At 37.7% G+C, this 21,016-nt stretch overlaps 1 protein-coding gene across 13 annotated transcripts in view; it reads left to right on the top strand.

Annotated features, from left to right (window-relative positions):
• NFYC (nuclear transcription factor Y subunit gamma) overlaps positions 1 to 21,016 on the top strand; it is an 82,722-nt gene that overhangs the window by 43,322 nt on the left and 18,384 nt on the right. For 11 of the 13 annotated variants that reach the window (XM_077150093.1, XM_077150091.1, XM_077150092.1 and 8 more), the window contains 4 exons: positions 5,134 to 5,246; positions 14,445 to 14,516; positions 17,075 to 17,188; positions 20,164 to 20,259. In XM_077150093.1, the coding sequence (XP_077006208.1) occupies positions 5,142 to 5,246; positions 14,445 to 14,516; positions 17,075 to 17,188; positions 20,164 to 20,259 (387 nt within the window). In that variant the 5' untranslated portion in view covers positions 5,134 to 5,141. The remainder of the gene's footprint in view (positions 1 to 5,133; positions 5,247 to 14,444; positions 14,517 to 17,074; positions 17,189 to 20,163; positions 20,260 to 21,016) is intronic. The other 2 variants (XM_077150090.1, XM_077150099.1) reach the window with 1 other exon arrangement.

Raw genomic sequence — 21,016 nt, 5'->3', positions numbered from 1 at the left:
CTGGAGCTTTGTACTGTAGTAAGTTTTGAAATTGTAAGTGTGAGTCCTCCTACTTGGTTCTTCTTTTTCAAGAAGATTTTGGTTATTCAGGGCCCTTTAGTGTTTTACATGAATTTGATGGTTGGCATTTCTGTTTCTGCAAAAAAGGTTGTTGAAATTTCATTGGGATGACATTGAATCTGTAAATTGTTTTGGATAGTATGGACATTTTAACAATATCAAGTCTCCCAGTCCATGAATATGGAATGTCTTTCCGTTTATTTAAGTTTTCTTTAATTTCTTTCAGCAGTGTTTTGGAGTTTCATAGTTTAAGTCTTTTGCATCCTAGATTAGTTTGTTCTTACCTATTTTATTCTTTTAGATGCTGTTGTAAGTGGAATTATTTTCTTGATTTCCTTAGATGCTCATTGCTGGTGTACAGAAAGACAGCTGATTTTTATGCATTGATCTTGTCATTCTCATTTTTCTTAAATCTACTTCAGTAAGTCAGCTTAATTCAGATGGGTTTCTCATTATAGTCCTTACTTTATTGACCCAGAGAAAACCTCATTTATTCTGAGCTTCCTAGAATAGCTTGATAACTTCTTCTTCCTTTGGTTGTTTAAGCAATCCCAGTAAGTCTGTTTCAGGACAATGCTTTCCAAGAGACCTCTTTTTCTGAAAAAGGCCACATGAAACAACTCTGTTACCTCTTCATTCAGGATAATTATTAGACTTTGTGCTAGATATGAGAGATCCAGAGATGAATCATACTTTAGTCCTGCCTTCAAGGATCTTGTAAACCAGAAGGAGAGATAAGAAGACAGGCTCATAAGTATTGATCACACAAAAGTAATGTGGTAAAGGGGGAAAAGAGAGGTATAGATGAAAAAGGACGTCAGTATTCACAGGATGAAGTGATTACTTCCAGATGGAGATACTTAGAGAAGACTTTCTAGACAGATGGCAGGTGAGTTGGGCATTAGAGAAACATTCTTCTCATGTTGGACTTTTGATACTTCAAACTTTTTTAAGGATCTTTTGAAAACCAGACAAATTAATAGATGTTGGGGATTGATTGTTAGTACATCTAACAACAATCATTCAGTACTTCATCAATTCCTTAAGCCTTTATTAAACAGTCCATCTAATTTTAGTATTTTAAAGTGATTGAAGAATATGAATGATAACTCTAATATGAATAATAAATTCAATCTTGGAAATTCTATATTGTATTTTTTATTATCATGATCTAAGCTAATGTGACTTGGTCTTAAGGCTGTTTTGTCCTTGTCAACTGTATATAAATACCTTTATTCAGGGATAGAAATAGCAGTTTAAATATGGAATGAAAAGGATCTGGAATATAAATGTCTTTTCTTAGGTTTAAATAGATGACTTCCCGCATTGCCCTCGAAAATGGACCTGGCACATTTTTTCATGGGCTGCAGGTTCTATAAACGGGCTACTTCTACAGCAAAATCAATTCAGTTGCAATTAATGCATTAATTATTAAAATAAGAGCTGATTGACTATAATTGCTTTATTTTTTTAAATGTATTAGGGTATTTGGTCACTAAAATTAATTTTTTTCTTTTTTTGTTATTAAGTTTTACTTTAAATCTAAATCATGCCCCAGTCAGGAAATATTGTGAACACTGCTTTGTTTTTCATGTTTCTTGTATCTTAGTCTCATTTTTAAAGTTCCATGTAAAGACTGATTCTGCTTTAGAGAAAGCCTCTTGAATAAAAGTAATCACTTTTTTGAGGAAATTGTAGTGACAGCATATGTTCTTTCAAGAGATATTTTAAAAATTTGCTACTGGGTGCACAGGTGGTGATTCTGTGGTAGAATGCTTGCCTTCCATGCGGGAGATGAGTTCGATTCCCGGACCATGCACACCCCCCTCCCTCCAAAAAAAAAAAGGCTACTAATCATCTCTGTGGAATGATGCTAGAAAACGTATTCCAAATCATGGTCTCTTTTTCCTCATGAGAAGAACATGTGTCCCGGATAGAGAGAATACCTTTGTCCTTTGAAGTCTGAGAAATTTATAAAAGATTGCTGCATGGAAAAATTATAAAGGTTATAACTCTAAATCTTAAGCTCAAATGGAATTTTGCTTGTAGATTCAACTTAATATAAAGAAGAACAGCCAGAGCTGTCCTAAGTTGGAAAAGAATGCCTTAGGAGTGAGTCAGTTTCCCAGAACAGGAGGAGGTGCTCCAGTTTAAACTGGATGATCACTTAGGGTGGGATTGAGAGAGTTGGGCAGAGGTTGAAGAGGAACTGCAAGTGCCTTAGAGAGGAGTGAACTTGGGTGGATCTTGATGTCTTGTTTTCAGGCCTTAATTCCGTGATGCAGTGAAATATAAAAGATATTAATTTACATATATATTTTGCCATTAACCATTTGTGATTTTGTAACATACATAGCCCTCTCAAGTTAACAATTTAATGCATTTTTCAGTTCCAGAAAGATTTGATCACTTCTGCATTATAACCACCACCACCACCCCTACAGCAGTGTGTGGTTCCAGGCCAATCAAAGATTCATTTATGGTCCAGTGACACTGCATGGGTCTTTGGGGACTGATTATGCCAACACATCTATAGTTGGGACAACTCAAAATTTAAAAGCAGACTGTGCACAGAGGATTCTAAAAGTGCTTCCTGAATTGTGCACTTTTCTAATGTTTGTGGGAGGAGATCAGGGACAACTAAAATGTGTTGTTAAACTTCTAAATCTCACAGACCTTTGCATGCCAACTAAACTCACCATTAGCAAGCGTACACAGACATCATCCTAGCTATCATGTATCTTTCTTCTTTGACCTTAGCAGTTTGCATGGCAGATTTTAAGGTCAGGCCTGTTCTTGGATCCATGTAATGAAAGGTTAGATTCTATTTTTCAAGTTTTTTGATAAAATTTTTTTGGAAATGAAAATAATTTTTATATGTCCCATTTAAAGAGTTCGATTGAGTCTCAGTTTCTTCATTGTCAAGAATACCTTGTAGAAAACTACTAGTAAATAAAACTTCTCTAGATTACCTTGATTTCTTTGTTCTCAATACATCTATAGGCCATGTGGTGATTAATGAAAATGTCAAACGAGAGCTGAGTTTTGAGGAGACCTGTTTGTTACTTAGTCTCAAGATTTTATCGAGCCATTTCCAACTATAGGTTAATATTCTGCCCTTTAATTCCCTCCAGAAACACCAATATCATATTGTTTCCCAGATACTTAGCATTCCTGTTGATATTGTAGTGCTCCTTGTAGGCCTCCACCATCAGAAATCGGCTCCAGGCTTTTCCCATTACATCATCATCCACTAATGTCATTACGCAAAAGTGAAATCTGCTTTGAAGACTGTACTCCTTCTTCCTTCCATTTCTTTCCTTTCATCATTTCTTTTAGAAGGGGTAAAAACACCAATATCAGAGACCTCTAGGACAATCCAGGCAAGCATTTAAGAGTGAATTGAACATCCTCATGATTTAAATCTAGGTTTATGCATCTTTATTCTGTTCAGGTGATGGAGAGTGATCTGCCTAGCCATATATGGAGCCTGAAAAGTAATGTTTGGTCATGCGACACTTTGCTTTCGTGCTTTTCTTTCAGCCCCTCAGAATTTGTTCTTAATGATTTATGTAGCTCTCCATCAGCAACCTGTCACTGGTATATATATATTGTTTAATTTTTATTGATAAAACAAAACAACCTACAAACACGAACATTCTTAATATATGAACATTCCATACTTGGTGTGCAATCAGTGCCTCACAATATCATCACGTAGTTGTATATTCATCACCATGATCATTTCTTAGAACATTTGCGTCGCTCCAGGAAAAGTAATAAAAAGAAAAAAGAAGAAACTCATACATACCATACCCCTTACCCCTCCCACTCATTGACCACTAGTATTTCCCTCTACCCAATTTATTTTACCATTTCATATTTTAAAAGTAATTCCTCAGAATAAGAATTTTTAGGAGAGACCAAGTTTCTCTTTCTTCATGTTTAATTAAACTGTTTCTTGGATTTAAATTTGCTACATAAGCATTTAAACCATCTGGAGTTCTTCACTTTCTCCCAAAAATCTTTTAAGACATTATAATATTATCTACAGTTATACTAAACTGGGGCTTCTTCTTCATCTTCCTTCCCCCATAATAAAACAGTTGACCAAATGCTGAAACCCTCTTCTCTCCCCAAATTTTATTTCCCCATTGTTTTTGAAACCGTCCTTAAATTTCCAGTTGCTGCAGTGCTGTGTTTGGCTTTGTGTCTAACAGCAAGGTTCAAGTTGGGTAAGAATTGGGAAGTTGTTTCAGTTCTGAGACTTCTTGCTGTCCACTCAGTATTTGGTTTTAGTGTTTCTTTGTGGGTTTTGTTTGTTTGTTTGTTTTAGTGCTTTTGTGTCCACAGAGGCAGATTAATCTGGAATTAGAAGGAATTGTAGGGCGGAGCAGTGGTGGCTCTGGCAGAATACTCGTCTGCCGTGCCAGAGGACCAGGGTTCGATTCCTGGATCTGCCCTTGCAAAAAAAAAAAAGAAAGAAAGAAAAGAAAAGGAATTGTGATCATTAGTAGTCCCCCAACCCCCTCAGTGGACCAAAAACAAAAGAATAAGCTTGACTCCTAATGTTAAAGACTTTGGGTTTACATTTCTGTACACTGTTAATGACAGGGGACTCGAATATATCTGCTTTGGTCATGGTGTGAAGTGTAAAAAGCCATGGATAGCTTGTAAAAGCTTTGGAGGGAACACATCAAGACTAAAAGACCAGACTAGGGCAGCCAAGTGCCTTTTTCCCACCCCACCCCCCACCCCCAAACAAGAAATTAAAAGCTCTAGAGTCACACTAGGATTTAAGTTTGGATTTTTAGCAACTTTAGATTTTCTAATGGAGTTCCTTGATGGTCTCCGTGGTGTGAACTGGGAAGAAGGGAAAAGTTGTCTTCGTACATTTTTGCAGAGATTGAAATCTGTACTAAAATCTTCTTCAACAAATTAGGTGCCTTCGCAGACGAAAAGCTTGAATGAATTAATGAAAACATCCACGAAAAAAAGATATAAATAATTAACCTAGACAGAAAGTCTTACTTTATTATTTCTAATGTGTCTCATGTCTGTGTTTGTTTTCAGTTGTCAGAATGTCCACGGAAGGAGGATTTGGTGGTACTAGCAGCAGTGATGCGCAGCAAAGCCTGCAGTCCTTCTGGCCTCGTGTCATGGAAGAAATTCGGAATTTAACAGTGGTAAGAAAGAATGAGAAACTTCTTTGAGAAAAGTTTAAAGAGTATAAAGAGCTATGAGATGAATAACCAAAATTCACACTAAAACATTTTAATCTCAGGTACATTTACAAAGGCAGTGTTCATTTCTGACCTGTGGGTGAGATTTATAAGGGTGTCCTTTATATCTTAGTGGTTTTCCTCAGGCATGTGGGTGTGTGGTGATGCTTTGCCTTGGGGTAGTTTAATGTGAGACATATCTTTTAAAGGATGCAGAAAAACAGAAATCTCACCTCCTTTCATTCCTTTGGCTTAATTTAGTCATCCTGCCAAATTTTTAGAACCTGTTGAAGACTAATGAGCAATTTATTCAACAGCACAGTTATTGGGGGCCATGCACTCTTTTCAAGTGTTAAAAAAAATACACTTAAATCGGGTCTCTGAACTCTAACACTATCAACATTTGGAATAGATAATTATTTATTGTAGGTGACTGTCCTGTGCATTATAGCATGTTTAGCAGCATCTCTGACCTCAACTCACTAGATGCCGGAAATATCCCAACCTTCTTGTTTCCCCACAGTTGTGACAACCAGAAATGTCTCTATAGACATTGCCAAATGTCTCCTTGGGGGCAAAATTGCCCTCTGTTGATAATTGTCGGCTTAGATGAGTCAAATATGACTCTGCCCCTTGGAGAACTTACGATCTGGTAATTACAACCAGAGTCATTTATTCAACATTTACTTATTAAATGCTTACTGAGTCAGTCACAGTGATGAATCTTGAAGCAGTAAAATTCCAGGTGCTTTGGGAGCACAGGGAACATAGTGCTTATTCTCCCTGGTGGGGTTAGGAAGACTTTAAGTGAAAAGGACATTTTTGTTGGATCTTGGAGAGTGGCAACAGAAGGTGAGACAGGCTAGATTGGAATTTTTTAGAATATATTGTCATGTACTTATGAAGAATGTTCCATTTGGTGTCATTTTATCAAATACTGAAGGGGGCTCCCTGTGTGAATGTGATGTTCCTGCTCTGGAGTGACTAGCATCTTGGTAGAGCAGACACTGGATTCCTATACAGAGCTAATGTCGCAATTCCTAAGAGCTAGCAGCCTTTAACTTCTGACATACAAAGTCATTTAATTCATTCCTATAATAAATACTGTGCAAATACTGTGGCTGTGCTAGATACTGTGGATTCAGAGTCAGACAGTCAGGATCATTACACTCAATGACCTATATTCTGGTGGGGGAGACAGCAAACAAGTAATGAATAAAATAAAGAAAACAGTATCTCCTTGTGATAAGTGCACATTACTTCAAGGGCCAAAAAATAATTCATATTGTGGATGTACCTGGGTTTGTACTTGTTTACGTGAGGGTTTTAGCAAATGAACGTGGCTTGACCTCTCTTAGAGTGTCCTGTGTACAGAGGTAGATTTCCACTGAAGAGCCGTTGTTTCTCTTCTGTTGTAGTCCTGAGGTGGTAGTTACCTTTACTCTCAGTTATAAAAGAGAGGAGAAAATGAAAATTGTAATGTCAAAAGTAGGGCGTCCCCTCCCCCCCACGAGGAATATGACGTTCAGGGGTGAAAGTCTCCCTAACAGTGTGGAACGTGACTCCCAGGAATGAGTCTGGCCCTGGCAACGTGGGATCGACAGTGCCTTTCTGACCAAAAGAGGGAAAAGAAGTGTAATAAAATAGGGTATCAGTGGCTAAGAGAGATTAAATAGAATCAAGAGGCTGTTCTGGGGCTACTCTTGTGCAAGCTTCAGTTTGATAGTGCTAATTGCCATGGTTTGCTAAACTCCAGCCAACATCATTATTACTGTTCTCTTAAGAACATCTAGGGCTCAAACTGAGACGCTGCAAGAGTTTCATGCACTAAGTTTGCTTTCCTGGAAACTGTAATTTCCAGAGGGTTCCTAGGTCAGATATAGCCTGAAACCCAGAGGAACCAGCCTCTCCAAGATTATCAGCTGAATACATCCCCCTATCCTTTAGTGTTGACACCCCTTCTCAACATGAAAAATTCAGAACAGGCATTGCCTAAAGATTTCTTTAGATTGTGAGAAGGATCAAAGAAGAAGGAAGAGTTATAACAAAGAAAATAGGATTTTAAAAAATGAGTATGACTGCTGAATCACTATATTGATATTTCTTCTAGCCTCCAGTGTTTTGGAGCAGCTAGAAGGAAAGATCTGAAATAGTGGAATGGTAACCCATAACAAATTCTGAAATTTGTTCTATAACTCCTTGCTGAAGTGTACGTTGAAAATTATTGCTTTTTCTTTCTTTTCTTTGTATATATGTTATATTTTCACAATGAAAAAAAGTTTTAAAAAATTAGAAGTGAAATAAAACAAAGAAATCCATGTAGCTAGTTGAAGACATATTACAAAGAACTGTAGAAAGTGACTTTAAAGCACAGTAATTTGGATAGATATTCCATGGAACATACCATAAAGACAGAAAAAAACTGAAAAAATAATTAAGTTGCTTTTAGTAATCATGCTATTGGTGGTCGCGCTAGTGTTGTTATTCTGAGTCTGTTGTGCTGCATTGTGAAATAAGTCAAATGAGCAATTATGTTGGCTTGATTGAGAACTGAGATTTTTGGCACAGTTGAAAGCAAACACAAGTACAAGATCAATAAAATTAAGTAACCCCCTTCCCCACACAAAAAAAGTGGTGTCTTGTTCATATTTGGGGAGGGGGAGGTAATCTCTCCATAAACTTAATGGGTTTTAGTGCTAAGAATAGCCAATATAAAACCAGTGTCCTTGTTGCCTGGGTGGAATTAAGCCAGCGCAGCAAGTCTGAGCTCCATCTTGAACCCAGAAACAGAAATCTAGGATCAGGCTAGAGGCCAGAAAAGCTCTGAAGGTTGAGGCTCAGCATTTAACTTTTCTGCTTTGTTGGGTTTTTATTTTTAACACACTTGGTTTTACTTTTCAAGTTTGAATGCCAACAGAGCAGGTTGTGGTGTTAACTAAATTTCAGCATGTATACATCTAGTCCTTCAGAGTTTAAAAGAGGGTTACTTTGAAGGATTCAGTTTGGTTCATTCTTTTGTGGGTGAAGTAAAAGAAGAGCAAGGAGCAAAGTTGTATTTATCATTCTTCTGTTGATGAACAACTGGAATCTTCTGCCTTTGTATGCTTGAAAAAGACTCTGCCCTTTACCATCAAATAGTGTCTGGTCTGTAGTACGTTTTCAAAAAATATTTGCACAAATCAGGCTCCTCCATTTCAGATTAAGTGCAAAACAGCATCAGTGCCAGGTTTGAGTGAGAATACAATACAGTAAAGTCTAGGTGAGTTTTCCTTTTGTAAGGCTCCTGTTTTCCACTCTATGTGGGATTCTCTGACTACAGCCCATGAAGTTATCTGCTTCCTCGTATTACTGCACTTTTACCTATGCAATGTGGCCAAGCATTTTAGCATTTAGTCTCTGTCTTTCCAGAACTCAACAGTATTTGCCAGCAGACATCCTCAAAAATGTCAGAGCCTCTTAGTTGACACCTTGCAATGTCTGACAGATTAAAAAAAAAATCTGTTATGTTTACACTATTCAAACACAAGTAAAACTTACAAGAACATTCATAAGGTGGGGTGGTCGAAGTTTGGAATACAGATTGTTCCAAAAACAAATTATTGAAGTTTGCTAGATGATATATTGTGTGATATATTGGAAACACTGGTCCCATTCATTTTGGTCTGAGTCCTACAAAAGCAATTCATTATTCTCAGCTTAACCGTCACCCTCTCCTCACTCTTAAAAGCTCTGTAACTGTCCATAAATCTACGTGGTGTTCACCTGGGATTGAAGTTGCTTAAAATCATATCAAAATGATTGTACACCAGGGTGATTATGTAAAATAATCATACTCCTGTGGGTAGAGTTCTGGAAACAATAATTGATAGACTTCTTGGCATCGAATCTTACTCCTCTAGACTTCTTGAAAGTGAGGAAGAAAAGCTAACTTTGTCTTTTGGGGGACTAAGGGTAGGCTGAATCTTGAAAAGAAAAATCTGTTTCTTCCCTGTTCCCTACATCCTATTCAGCTTTGATTTAGCCTAAGTTACTTGATTCAATGCCTAGGTCACATTCTTTTGATTTCCAGTTCCATCTTTTCATTCCTCAGTGCCTCCAGATTGGACAATGACAGTTCTAACATTGTAATCAAATCAGATAACCATCTAAACAATTTCTCAGTGGAGGTTACAAAATAGGTCCTGAGGCACTTGAGCCCTGCATTTTGAACAGTACTTCTCAAACTTTATTGTCTATTTGAATTATCTGAGAATCTTGTTAAACTATAGATTGTAATTTAGATCCTGCATTTCTTTTGAGTGTCTAGGTGATACCAGTGCTGGCCTGAAACCTCACTTTTAGTAGAATCCTCCGTGGATCTTAATCCTCACCATGGATCATAGTCAGCTGGGGGAGTTTTTTTTAAAAAGACAATACATGATGCTAGGGTTCCACCCCCCAGATAGATTCTTGATTCAGTTGTTCTAGGGTAGAACCCAGGCTCTCTAGTTTTCAGAAGCTCTGCAGGTGATTCTAATATGCAGTTACCTTTAGAAAGTGTTAAAATCTTGATTTTGCAGGAGTGGCTGACTTGGTAGGCTTAGAAAAGATTTGTCATCATTACTTGAAACTCTAGATGTTCTTTAGCAAAGACTAGACCCATTGACTTTTCTTTGGCTCCCAAATCTCATTGGGTGAATTCAGAATTGAAACTCGGCAGTTTCTGATATCAGCAATTTTTTTTTTAGATAGAGAAGTTGTAGGTTTACAGAAAAATCATGCGTAAAATACAGTTCCCATATGCCACTCTATTATTAACACCTTGCATTAGTGTGATATATTTGTTACAGTTGATGAAAGAACACTTTTATAATTGTTTTATGAACACTTTTATAAAGCTATTAACTATAGTCCATAGTTTACACAGTTCACTGTGTTCACAGTCCTGTTTTTTAATTTTTTTTCTGATAATATGTATATCACCTAAAATTTCCACTTTTAATCACTGTACTGGTTTGAAAGGATATATGTACCCTAGAAAAGCCGTGTTTTAATCCTAATCCCCTTTTGTAAAGGTAGCCGTTTCTTCTAATCCCTCTTCAGCACTGTATGCTTGAATTTGTAATTAGGTCATCTCCCTGGAGATGTGACTCAGTCAAGAGTGGTTGTTAAACTGGATTCTCCACCTATTCGGGTGGGTCTTGATTGGTTTACTGGAATCCTATGAAAGAGAACGACAAGAGAGAAAGCCAGGAGATTCAGAGAGAGCAGAGACTTCTGCAGCACCATGAAGCAGAGAGTCCACCAGCAGTGCTTTGGTGATGAAGAAGGAAAACGCCTCCTGGGGAGCTTCATGAAGCAGTAAGCTAGTAGAGAAAGCTGGCAGGTGATGCCATGTTCACCATGTGCCCTTCAAGATGAGAGAGAAACCCTGACCATGTTCGCATGTGCCTTCTCACTTGAGAGAGAAACCCTGAACTTCATCGGCCTTCTTGAACCAAGATATCTTTCCCTGGATGCCTTTGGTTGGACATTTCTATAGACCTGTTTTAACTGGGACATTTTCTTGACCTTAGAGCTGTAAACTAGCAACTTATTAAATTCCCCTTTTTTAAAAGCCATTCTGTTTCCAGTATATTACATTCAGGCAGCTAGTGAAACTAGAGCAACCACATTCAAATATATAATTCATTGCTGTTAATTGCATTCACTGTTATACTACCCTCACTGTTACCAATCACCAAAACTTTATAATCAGCTCAAACATAAACACTCTACCACTTAAGCGTTTATTCCTCATTCCCAACCCCTACACCAGCCCCTAGATGTTACCAATTTTAATGTGGTTCTCTGGTTATGATCAGGGGCATGAGAATTTTCTGAGACAGAATCTGCTCTCCCAACCTTGTTGGTATCACCCTCAAGAGTAGAACAAGTCAGTATGGTCAGTTTTTCTTCCATTTGGGTCCGCATCAGGAGAAGAAGGTGTTATTCACATAGTTAAACATCATTTGCGTGGTTGCCAACAGCCTGGGAAACATAGAATTGAGGACCAATTTAGTGGACTTCAGTCTACTGATAGTAAGTCTCTCCTTTCCAGGAGAGGGGAGTTATTGTAAACTCCTGCATCTGACTAGAAAGTTAGGAATGAGATTATAGAAAACCCACCCCCCATCTGAAGATCTGTTGTTCCCACACTGCCTCTTTAGAGCTACAGGTTTAGGGGTCATGAAAGGTAGTTTCTTATAAAAGAAAAGGTTAGAAATGGGGGTCTTAACACAGAACTTTAATAAAAAGGAATCTATGCCTCATTTTATAAGCTCTCCAAGGTGGAACTGATATGAATTTTTTATTCTTGACCTCTTCTTGTTGCTTTTGATTAAAGAATAGTCTCATGGAACTTCTTAAATAATATTTTACTCTTTCAAGTCCGGAAAGGAGGTTTTTATATCAGCTTTGGGCTTTGGTTAAATAAACTTGGAACAGTCTTTTGGAAATTATATTAAACACCAAACCAAATGAGAACATACTTGAAAGAGAGCTAAATCTTGTGATCATAATCTTATGCTGTGTGTATCATCCCCGGTGCTCTCTTTAGCATTTCTGTTTAGCACATCTTTGATATGCCACACAAGTGGGAAGATCAGAGATTGATTTCTGTGGTTAAACTTCTTTTTGTCCCTTCAGAATCCGGCCCTAGTCTGGCATCTCCTTTCCTCACATTTTCTCTCCACTCAGGTCATGTGATTTAAAACCCGAAACAGGCCATGTTCTTTGTGTCTCCTTGCTCTTCCCTCTGAATAACATTCTCATACTTTTCTAACAGGCACATTCTCAGCATCATCCCCTTAGACACTACTGAAGTGTTGGCCCCTCTGGAACATTTCCCAACTCCTCTCCCTTAGTCCAACCCCCATCGCCAGCTGGTCGTTCCTTTTTTGTTTCCTCATGGGATTTTACATCCACCTCCAATATAGGACAGGGATTATAATTTTTTATGTGACTGTCTCTAACAAGCTATCAGCTATTCTAAGATAAGAATTGATTCATTTTTTGCATCTTTCTGTTTGCATTCACTGTTAGTTGCATGAAAGAGATGAAAGAGGAGGACAGAAATTAAGAATTTAAAGAATGTGCTTTGTTGTCTCCTTTTTGTAAAATTAAAAAACAAAACTACAACTGGACTTCTGAGCTTCTGCTACTCAAGGATTAATTGAGTAGAGACTTCATGAAAAGTGTCAATACATAATTTGGAAAAGGCAAAGATGAAATACTGGTGTTTGAAATGTGTAGAGCCAAGCAGGTTGTTGGTTTGCATGGAGAAATCAGATGTCTTGGGAATATATTTTATCCCTATAGTTGCTCTTTGTTCTGTAATCATAAAATGGATTTTGGGGAGACTGGCAATGTTTTCTCAAAATGCTCAGTACCTTCTTTGACACACATTTGTTTTTCTGTGGGTCTTGGAAAAGAAAGTCCCCTTATGCTTGCTAATTACCCCAATTCTCAAATTATGGCTGTTTCTCCCATAATGTAATGATGAAAATTCCCAGGTGAACATATTGGGTTTGGTGGGTCACATTTCAAATCACTTAGAGAATCAGTCATTTGATACCTAGTCCCAGTAGAGATTTAGCTGATTTTCATCATAGCTCTGAAACTCAAAGTTGATTTCTCTTAAGGCCTGATATTCTCGCAAGCAGTGAGGACAACAGAATCAATAGGCTGAGCCCTCAATCTTGATGTTTGTTCCTATGAAACTCATCCCCTCAAAGGATAGGCTAAGCCTACTTAAAATTAGTCCTCAGAGCCACCCCCAGAAAACCTCTTTTGTTGCTCAAATGTGGCCCATCTCTCAGCCAACACAGCAAGCAAGCTCACTGCCCTCCCCCTCTACGTGGGACATGACTCCCAGGGATGTAAACCTCTCTGGCATTCTGGGACAGAAATCTTAGAATGAGCTGGGACTCAGCATCAAGCGATTGAGAAAACTTTCTCAACTGAAAGGGGGAAGAGAGAAATGAGACAAAGTGTCAGTGGCTGAGAGATTTCAAACAGAGTTCAGATGTTATCATGGAGGTTATTCTTATGCATTATATAGATAACCCCTTTTTAGTTTAAGGAGTATTAGAGAAACTATAGGGAAGTACCTGAAATTGTAGAGCTGTGTTCCAGTAGCCATGTTTCTTGATGATTGTATAATGATATCTCTTTCACAAAGTGACTGTGTGATTGTGAAAACCTTGTTCTGATGGTCCTTTTATCTATGGTATGAACAGATGAGTAAAAAATATGGATTAAAAATAAATAAATAATAGGGGGAATAAATATTAAAATGAAATTTTAAAAAAGTATAAAAAAATTATTTCTCTTATTTCTAGAATTGCATCCCTAACTAAGCATGTGTTTAACTATCGGAAGTTTTAGAACAAAACAAAAAAAGGACTTAAATTGCAGTTAATTGAGTAGTGCTGATCAAAAGCCCTTTTCCATGTCTTATGTACCCCAGTCTAGTTTGTTAAGAATAAATTAGTAGGGCTGTTCCTAAAAGGCAGTTGATAAATTCACCCTTATTTTTTCCATAACTTTTTCCCTCCCAACCTTCCCCCCCCAAGCAAATTTTTGAGAAAAGTTCTTTGCTCTTGTCATTGGAAAAGGGCATGCCCCCATATCTGTCAAGATCAGAAATGTCCAGTGTCATACTAGATGAAGAGAACAATGTTGTAAGTACTGCTGACATTTGCCACTATGGTCCCTGAATAGAAGAAGGAACTGGCAATTTAGAGAAATGCCCTTGAGGAACAGAAATCTCATTTTATCTGCATATTACAGACTGGTAAACTTTATTACAGGAAAAAAAGGAGCTCATAATATACCTCTATATTGTGCTGAAGCAAAGAACCTGATATTGTTTAGGGCTGCTTACTGTGCATGAGGGCACTGTTGGAAGCCATCATAAGTTTATCCTAAAATCCTTTAAATTGCTTGAAGCTCTGCATGGGTTAAGCAAAGAAGAATTTTGATCTGGAGCTTGTATTTTCTGCATTTCATTTGTACCTCCTCTCCTGCCATGTTACCTGAAAGAAGGGAGTAGGTCAATCAGAGTGTTTCCTAATGCCTGTCATGCTCTGCCACTCTGTTGATTGTCCCCACTATTTATATACTTCTTATTGCTCATTTCAGAAAGACTTCCGAGTACAGGAACTCCCACTGGCTCGTATTAAAAAGATTATGAAACTGGATGAAGATGTGAAGGTAAATTCACACTAACTGTTACTATTCATATTGAAGCTAAAATGATGGTCATTGCTCAGTTCCTTAGAGGTTAAAGTTGAAGATTACAAACAAGTAAAAATGTTATTGTCTGTTGCTTTTGTTATATTTGGTTCTTATGTAAAGATGTTAAGTGAGCTGAAATTAAAGTTTTCATTATTATCTGGTGATTTCTAAACATTAGAGATATCCTGTTTTTTTCCAGATGTCAAAAGAATGCTGAGTATCTGTTTTTTGAAATCTGGTGATACTGCCTATTTCCTTTCACAGTGTGGTGTAAATACATTACCAAATCAGCAGGACAGTGCTATCATCTTATTGTAGTCCATAGATTGTTGATAAGAACTCTGGTAAATCTTTGATAATGTTATAAATCTCTTCTAACCTTTTGATCTGTGAATGTGTTTTACGTGAATTATACTTATGAGAGGATTAAATTGGGGGTGGAAATTTGGATTCCTAGGAGTCCACCTCCCATTAGAACTCTCAGGAAAAGAGTAACTCTCTCTCCTTCTCACTCAGAATATCAGCACCTTATATTTGTGTAAGAAGTTAATTTTTCCTTTTAATAATTCATTTCCTTCTCACAATAATTTTGTGAGATTTTGGAACTAGCATAGGAGTTATTAATTCCATTTTACAGATATGAATATAGAGACAACAAGGTTAAGTGACTCAATAGGGTTCAGAGCCTGTTGGATCAGGAGCTTCCATTTTAAAGTCAGTGAGCCAACTTATGGTGTTGGAGCACTTATGATGTGCCAGGCCCTATATTGAGTGCTTTTACATACGTGATCTTACTTGATTCCCATGACAACGGGAAGAAGGTTATCCTCTTTTTTAACATGTGAAAAAGACAGCTCAGAAAGGATAGGCAGCTTGCAATGTCACCTGAATCCATGGCTCCCAAGCTCATTATCTTTGTCCACATTGTCACCCATTGGATTTGTACCTAAACACAGCAGATTGCTGACTCGCAGGCTATGGGCAAGTCATGTCACCTCTCTTAAACTTAGATTCTTTATTTTTCTTTTTTAGCTTTTTTTATTGTATAGTATAACATATATACAAAGCAAAGAAAGCGGTAGCTTTCAAAGCACTCTTCAAAAAGTGTTTACAGGATAGATCCCGGAGTTTGTCATGGGCTACCATACGATCCTCTCATATTTTTACTTCTAGTTGCTCCAGATTATAGGAGGTAGAAGGCTTAAATACTTTTTTTATCATCGCAATTGACTTTTTTTCTTCTTTTTTTGTAAACAATAACATATATACAAAAAATATATAAATTTCTAAGCACAGACCACAATTATTTGTAGAACATATTTCAGACTTTGACATGGGTTGCAGTTTCACAGTTTTAGGTTTTTACTTGTAGCTCCTCTAAAATACTGGAGACTAAAAGAGATATCAATTTAATCATTCAGCATTCATATTCATTTCTTAAATCCTGTCTTCTGTGTATAATTCCACCATCACCTTTGATCTTTCTGTATGTCTCATTGGGGTTATTTGGGCTATGGCAATTCTAAATTTTTGATATTGGAAGAGTCTGTCACTAATATGGGTAGGAAGATGGAACTATCTGATGTTCTGGAGAGGCTGGGCTAGGTTTTAGGACTTATCTGGACCAGGGACCCATCTGGAGGTTGTAGGGTTTTGACACGTTACTCTAGTGCCTGGAACCCTTGTGGAATCTTATAAAATGCCCTAGGTATTCTTTAGGATTGGCTGGAATGATGCTGATTGGGAGTTGGCAGGTTATGATATGTAGCAAGGTCCACTTGAAGCTTGTGTAAGATCAACCTCTCGACTCTATTTGAACTCTCTCTGCCACTGATATTTTATTAATTACACTTCTTTTCCCCCATTTGGTCAGGATGTAATTGTTGATCTCATGGTGTCAGGTCTGGATTCATCCCTGGGAGTCCTCTCCCACGCCGCCAGGGAGACTTTCACCCCTGGGTGTCATGTCCCACATAGGTAGGAGGGCAATATTTCACTTGTAGAGTTGAGCTTAGAGAGACTGAGGCCACATCTGAGCAACAACAGAGGCCCTCCAGGAGTAACTCTTAAGCATACCTATAGGTAGTTTAAGCTTCTATGCTGCCTACTTAAGCTTCACAAGAGTAAGCCTCATGATTGAGGGCATAGCCTATTGATTTGGGTGTCCCTAAAGTTTGACACAGTATCGGGGGATTCCCTGATGGTAAGGTTTAATAGTTCCATAGTCTTTCTCCCCTCCCTCAAAACTCTAGATTCTTAGAAAGGCTATTATGAAGTAAGAAATCGCCTTATATAGGGCCTGGCACATGTTAGGTGCCAGATAAGTAAGTTTTCCTTCTCTCTCTCCCCTTCTTCCCTTAGTTTCTGCTATCTGCTTTTCACTACCCATTGATTTACCACAGAATCTCTTGAGGATACCACGTTCTCATTTGTCAACCCTTGCTCCATAGTCCTATGGTAGGACATGCGGCAAGAGAAAAGCTGGCTTCTATGTCTTGCTGGTGATTGACAGGGAGGGCCTACATCTGTTGCAGATGATCAGTGCAGAAGCACCTGTGCTCTTTGCCAAGGCAGCCCAGATTTTTATTACGGAGTTGACTCTTCGAGCCTGGATCCACACAGAGGATAATAAGCGCCGGACTCTACAGGTAACACTGAAGACCTCAAATGGGTGGAATTGTGATAAACAACTGCCTTTGCCTGCTTTTCATGCATGGCTTTGGACCAAAGATTGTTCTTCGTCAGGCCTCTGTGAATCTGACATGTAATTGGCATCTTCCTCCCCTTTTGGCAGGCAGACATACCTTATAGCCATGGTGATCGTAGTTCACGAAAAATCTTAATTCCTAATTCTCTCATGGTTTCTACAGCTTAGTGACTAAAGTCTTCACTGATAAGCCCTCACTAGAAGCAGAGGCTTGAATGGTAAATAGATATTTGTTCCCGGATGTAAACAACTTCTGGTTGGGAGTCTTAGAAGACTCCAGGAAAGAACAACCTCAGAAAGAATCAGCAAGGCAAGCCACCTAAAGGTGTTCATTCAAGTACCTAAAGGTGGTCTTTCAAGTCTCATTATCCTCAGTAGCCTTTTTTTCTTTGTCTGCCATCCTTTTCTTCTTCTTTTTGTTCTCTAGTTTTTTTAATTTAGCAAGTCAGTATTCATTTTGTAGGAAGAACCCTTGGTCATGGCTGTGAAAGCCCTGCCCTCACAGCTAAGCCCTAGCTCTCGGAGGGAAGGTTTCCCAGACATAAGAGGAAGGGTGTGACAGATACGAGACAGTGTTTTAACAACAAAGCCAAGAAAGTATGTTTTCTACTCATTTCTTTTACCTCAAAAATGGAAAATGCATGTGTTTATTCATTCATCCTACAAATATTTATTGAACACCCAGGATATGCCAGGCAGTGGGAATTTGGCAACATACAAAACACAAGAATCCTTGCCCTTGTGGAAAGCCTGCATTCCAGTATAGCTAGATATTGAGAACTTACTTTGTGCTACCATGAAGGAAGTCTGTGGATCTAAAGAATTCCAATTCTGAGAGCAGTTTAGATTGAAAAATAAAATGGATAAGATACTTGAATAGACTCTTTAAAAAGGAAGCTATCCAAATGACCAGTAAGCATATTAAAAGGTATTCAACATAGTTAGTCATCTGGGAGCTATAAATTAAACCCACAATAAGATGCTAGTTTACACCTACTAGAATGACTGAAATAAAAAGACTGACAATACCAAGTATTGACAAGGAAGTAGAGCAGCTGAAACTCATATTTCCTGGTCATAATGTAAAGTGGTACAATTATTTTGGGAAACTATTTGGCAGTTTCTCATAAAGTTAAGCATATCCCTACTCTATGACCCTGCCATTCCACTCCCAGGTATATACCCAAAAGAAATGTGGACATTCTTGTATAAGAATGTTCCTAACAACTTTATTTATTATAGCCAAAAACTGGTCACAACTCATGTATCCATCATTAGGAGAATATTAAACAAATTTTGATTTGGTTATACTGCTCAGCATTAAAAAGAATCAAGCTATTGATTCATAACGACAAAATGGATGAATTTCTTATGGACCTCAGATGACCAGACTTGGGGACAGACATGAACACAGAGCAAAAATACATGTAGCTCATGCTCTATAAACAGGATATTTGAGCCTTCAACCACTACCACTCATTTTATTCTAAACCAAGGTCCTCCCCCTATTATTGAAGTAGTCCAAAGATAGCAGTGTCAACTAACTGGTTCCTGGTTATCCTGTGGTTAAGTGAAGTTAGGCTATCATTCAACCTTGTAAGCTTTTTTATGCCCTGAATAATAGTTTGCCCTCTTTGCCTCATGAGAAGATGGAATCTGTTCTCAATCACTCAGTTGAAATCCTACTTCACTAACTTTTTGCAACAATTTTTAGTCACTAGATTTGTATTAGTTCCCACAAGACTGTGATTTTTATTTTGGAATTCAAATTTCCAGTGTTAAACCCATAGTTAAATCTGGTCTAATGTGATATGCATATATATGAAGTCTGAAGTTAGTGGAATAGAGACAGGGGTGAATACAGAATATAGGAAGAAGGTGACTAATGGTACTGAAACCAAGGCCTGCAGTGATGAGATTCTTTTTCTGCAAGTATGAGACTCCCTTTCTTTGAACAGTAAAATTAGAATACTTCTTTTTAAAACCAGTGCATTATGTATACTTATGATGTGTATACTTCACTGTATGAAAATTTTAAATCAAATGGAATGACACATGTTGAAGTATTTAGAGGCAAATGTACAACTTAATTTTGAAATGCATAAAAAATAAATTGATGGATAGATAGCTATGGGGATAAAACAGATATTGTAAAATGTTAACAGTAGAATGTAGGTGCTGAGTATATGGGTACTTACTGTAAAATTCAACTTTGCTTATGCTTGAAATTTTTCATAATAAAATTGGGGTGTGGGGATCCACACATTAACAGAAATCCTCAGCAACTTCTGTTTACCACACCTTAAGAAAAGGTCAAAACAGAAGGGAATGGAAATTTTGTTTTTCCTTCCCTTTTCTCTGTGATCGTTCCAAGCCAGTGAAATGCAAAACCCCATTCTACCCTTCTTGCCAGCTAGCAGCTTGGTAATGAACCCTCCAACCAAAACAGCACACATCTTAAAGGTGCCAGGATATTTAAATTTAAAATTAGTGTGATATGTAATCACATTCTTGATGATGTCACCTACTCAAATATAAGCTATCTAAATGGCTCAATTATGGATGGAATTGGGGAGAAAAAGAAAAAGAAATAATTACTCCAACCATATATCAAAATAGTCTAGAGTATTTTGGAAACACAGATAGACTGACTTGAATTGGTCTTTTCAAAGCCAATAGTATTTCATTGAGTTATTACTTATATACAGTAAAATACAGAAATCTAAAGTATACAGCCCGATGAATTTTGATAAATGTGAATGTCCAGACAGCTTGTTTCTGCTCTAGACTTGGCCACAGTCATATAGTTTGGCTTAGAAGTCCTCCTCTTATGTTACTTGTAACTTGGAGAGCATAAAGCCAGGTAAACTGGTTTCTTCCCAGGCTAATTTTTCACTCTGCTCTTCTTTGTTACAGAGGAATGATATCGCTATGGCAATTACAAAATTTGATCAGTTTGACTTTCTCATCGATATTGTTCCAAGAGATGAACTGAAACCTCCAAAGCGCCAGGTGAGCTGGAAGGCTTTGTTGTTGCTGCTGACTGAAGAGCAGCTTGCTTACTAAGTAGATATGCTCTTTTTCCTCTCAGCACAAGCCATTTGCTATTCCTTTTGTTCCTCCTTCCCCAGACCAGATTCATCCTTAACATCTTCTATTTCTCATTTATGGATACTTTTAACTCAGTGCCTCTGAGGTGGTATTTTAGTGTAAATAAACAAAATGAAAGTTGAAGATTATATTTATAGATAGTAAAGTAAAAGCTCATTTCAAGGTATCTGTGAAGTTTATCAGTTCTTAATTTGGATGGTAGAGCATTCCCAGCAAGTCACCTTTTTAGAATTTTATGAGACAGTTTCTGTATGTGCACAGTGGTGTTTGAAGTGAATGGACCTAGGTTTTCTCTTACTCTTTATAGTGGGTCTCTATTTAGTATCCTGGCTGCATATTAGAATCACCTGTTTGGTTTAAAAACTACCAGTTCCCAAGCTCCACCCCATACCTGCTGAATCAGAATCTGTGAGGGTGGCACCCAGGTATCAGTACTTTTCAAAGCTCCCCAGACGTTTTTAATATGCAACCAAAATTGAGAATCACCACTTAAAATTTTCTAAGCAATAAAAAGAAAGAATGAGTGTCTGTCTTTCCCTCTCTTCCACCTGCCCCTCTTCAAAGGTCACAGATTATTTTTCCAGCACCTTAGGTGCACATAGCTCTTAATTGCAGCTGTAATAAACTCCTATCTTCTAGAGCTCATTGTTTTAGACAT

This window comes from Tamandua tetradactyla, chromosome 2 (assembly GCF_023851605.1).
Source record: "Tamandua tetradactyla isolate mTamTet1 chromosome 2, mTamTet1.pri, whole genome shotgun sequence".
Taxonomy (NCBI): Eukaryota; Metazoa; Chordata; class Mammalia; order Pilosa; family Myrmecophagidae; genus Tamandua; species Tamandua tetradactyla.
This window is presented reverse-complemented; position numbering and strand designations above follow the sequence as displayed.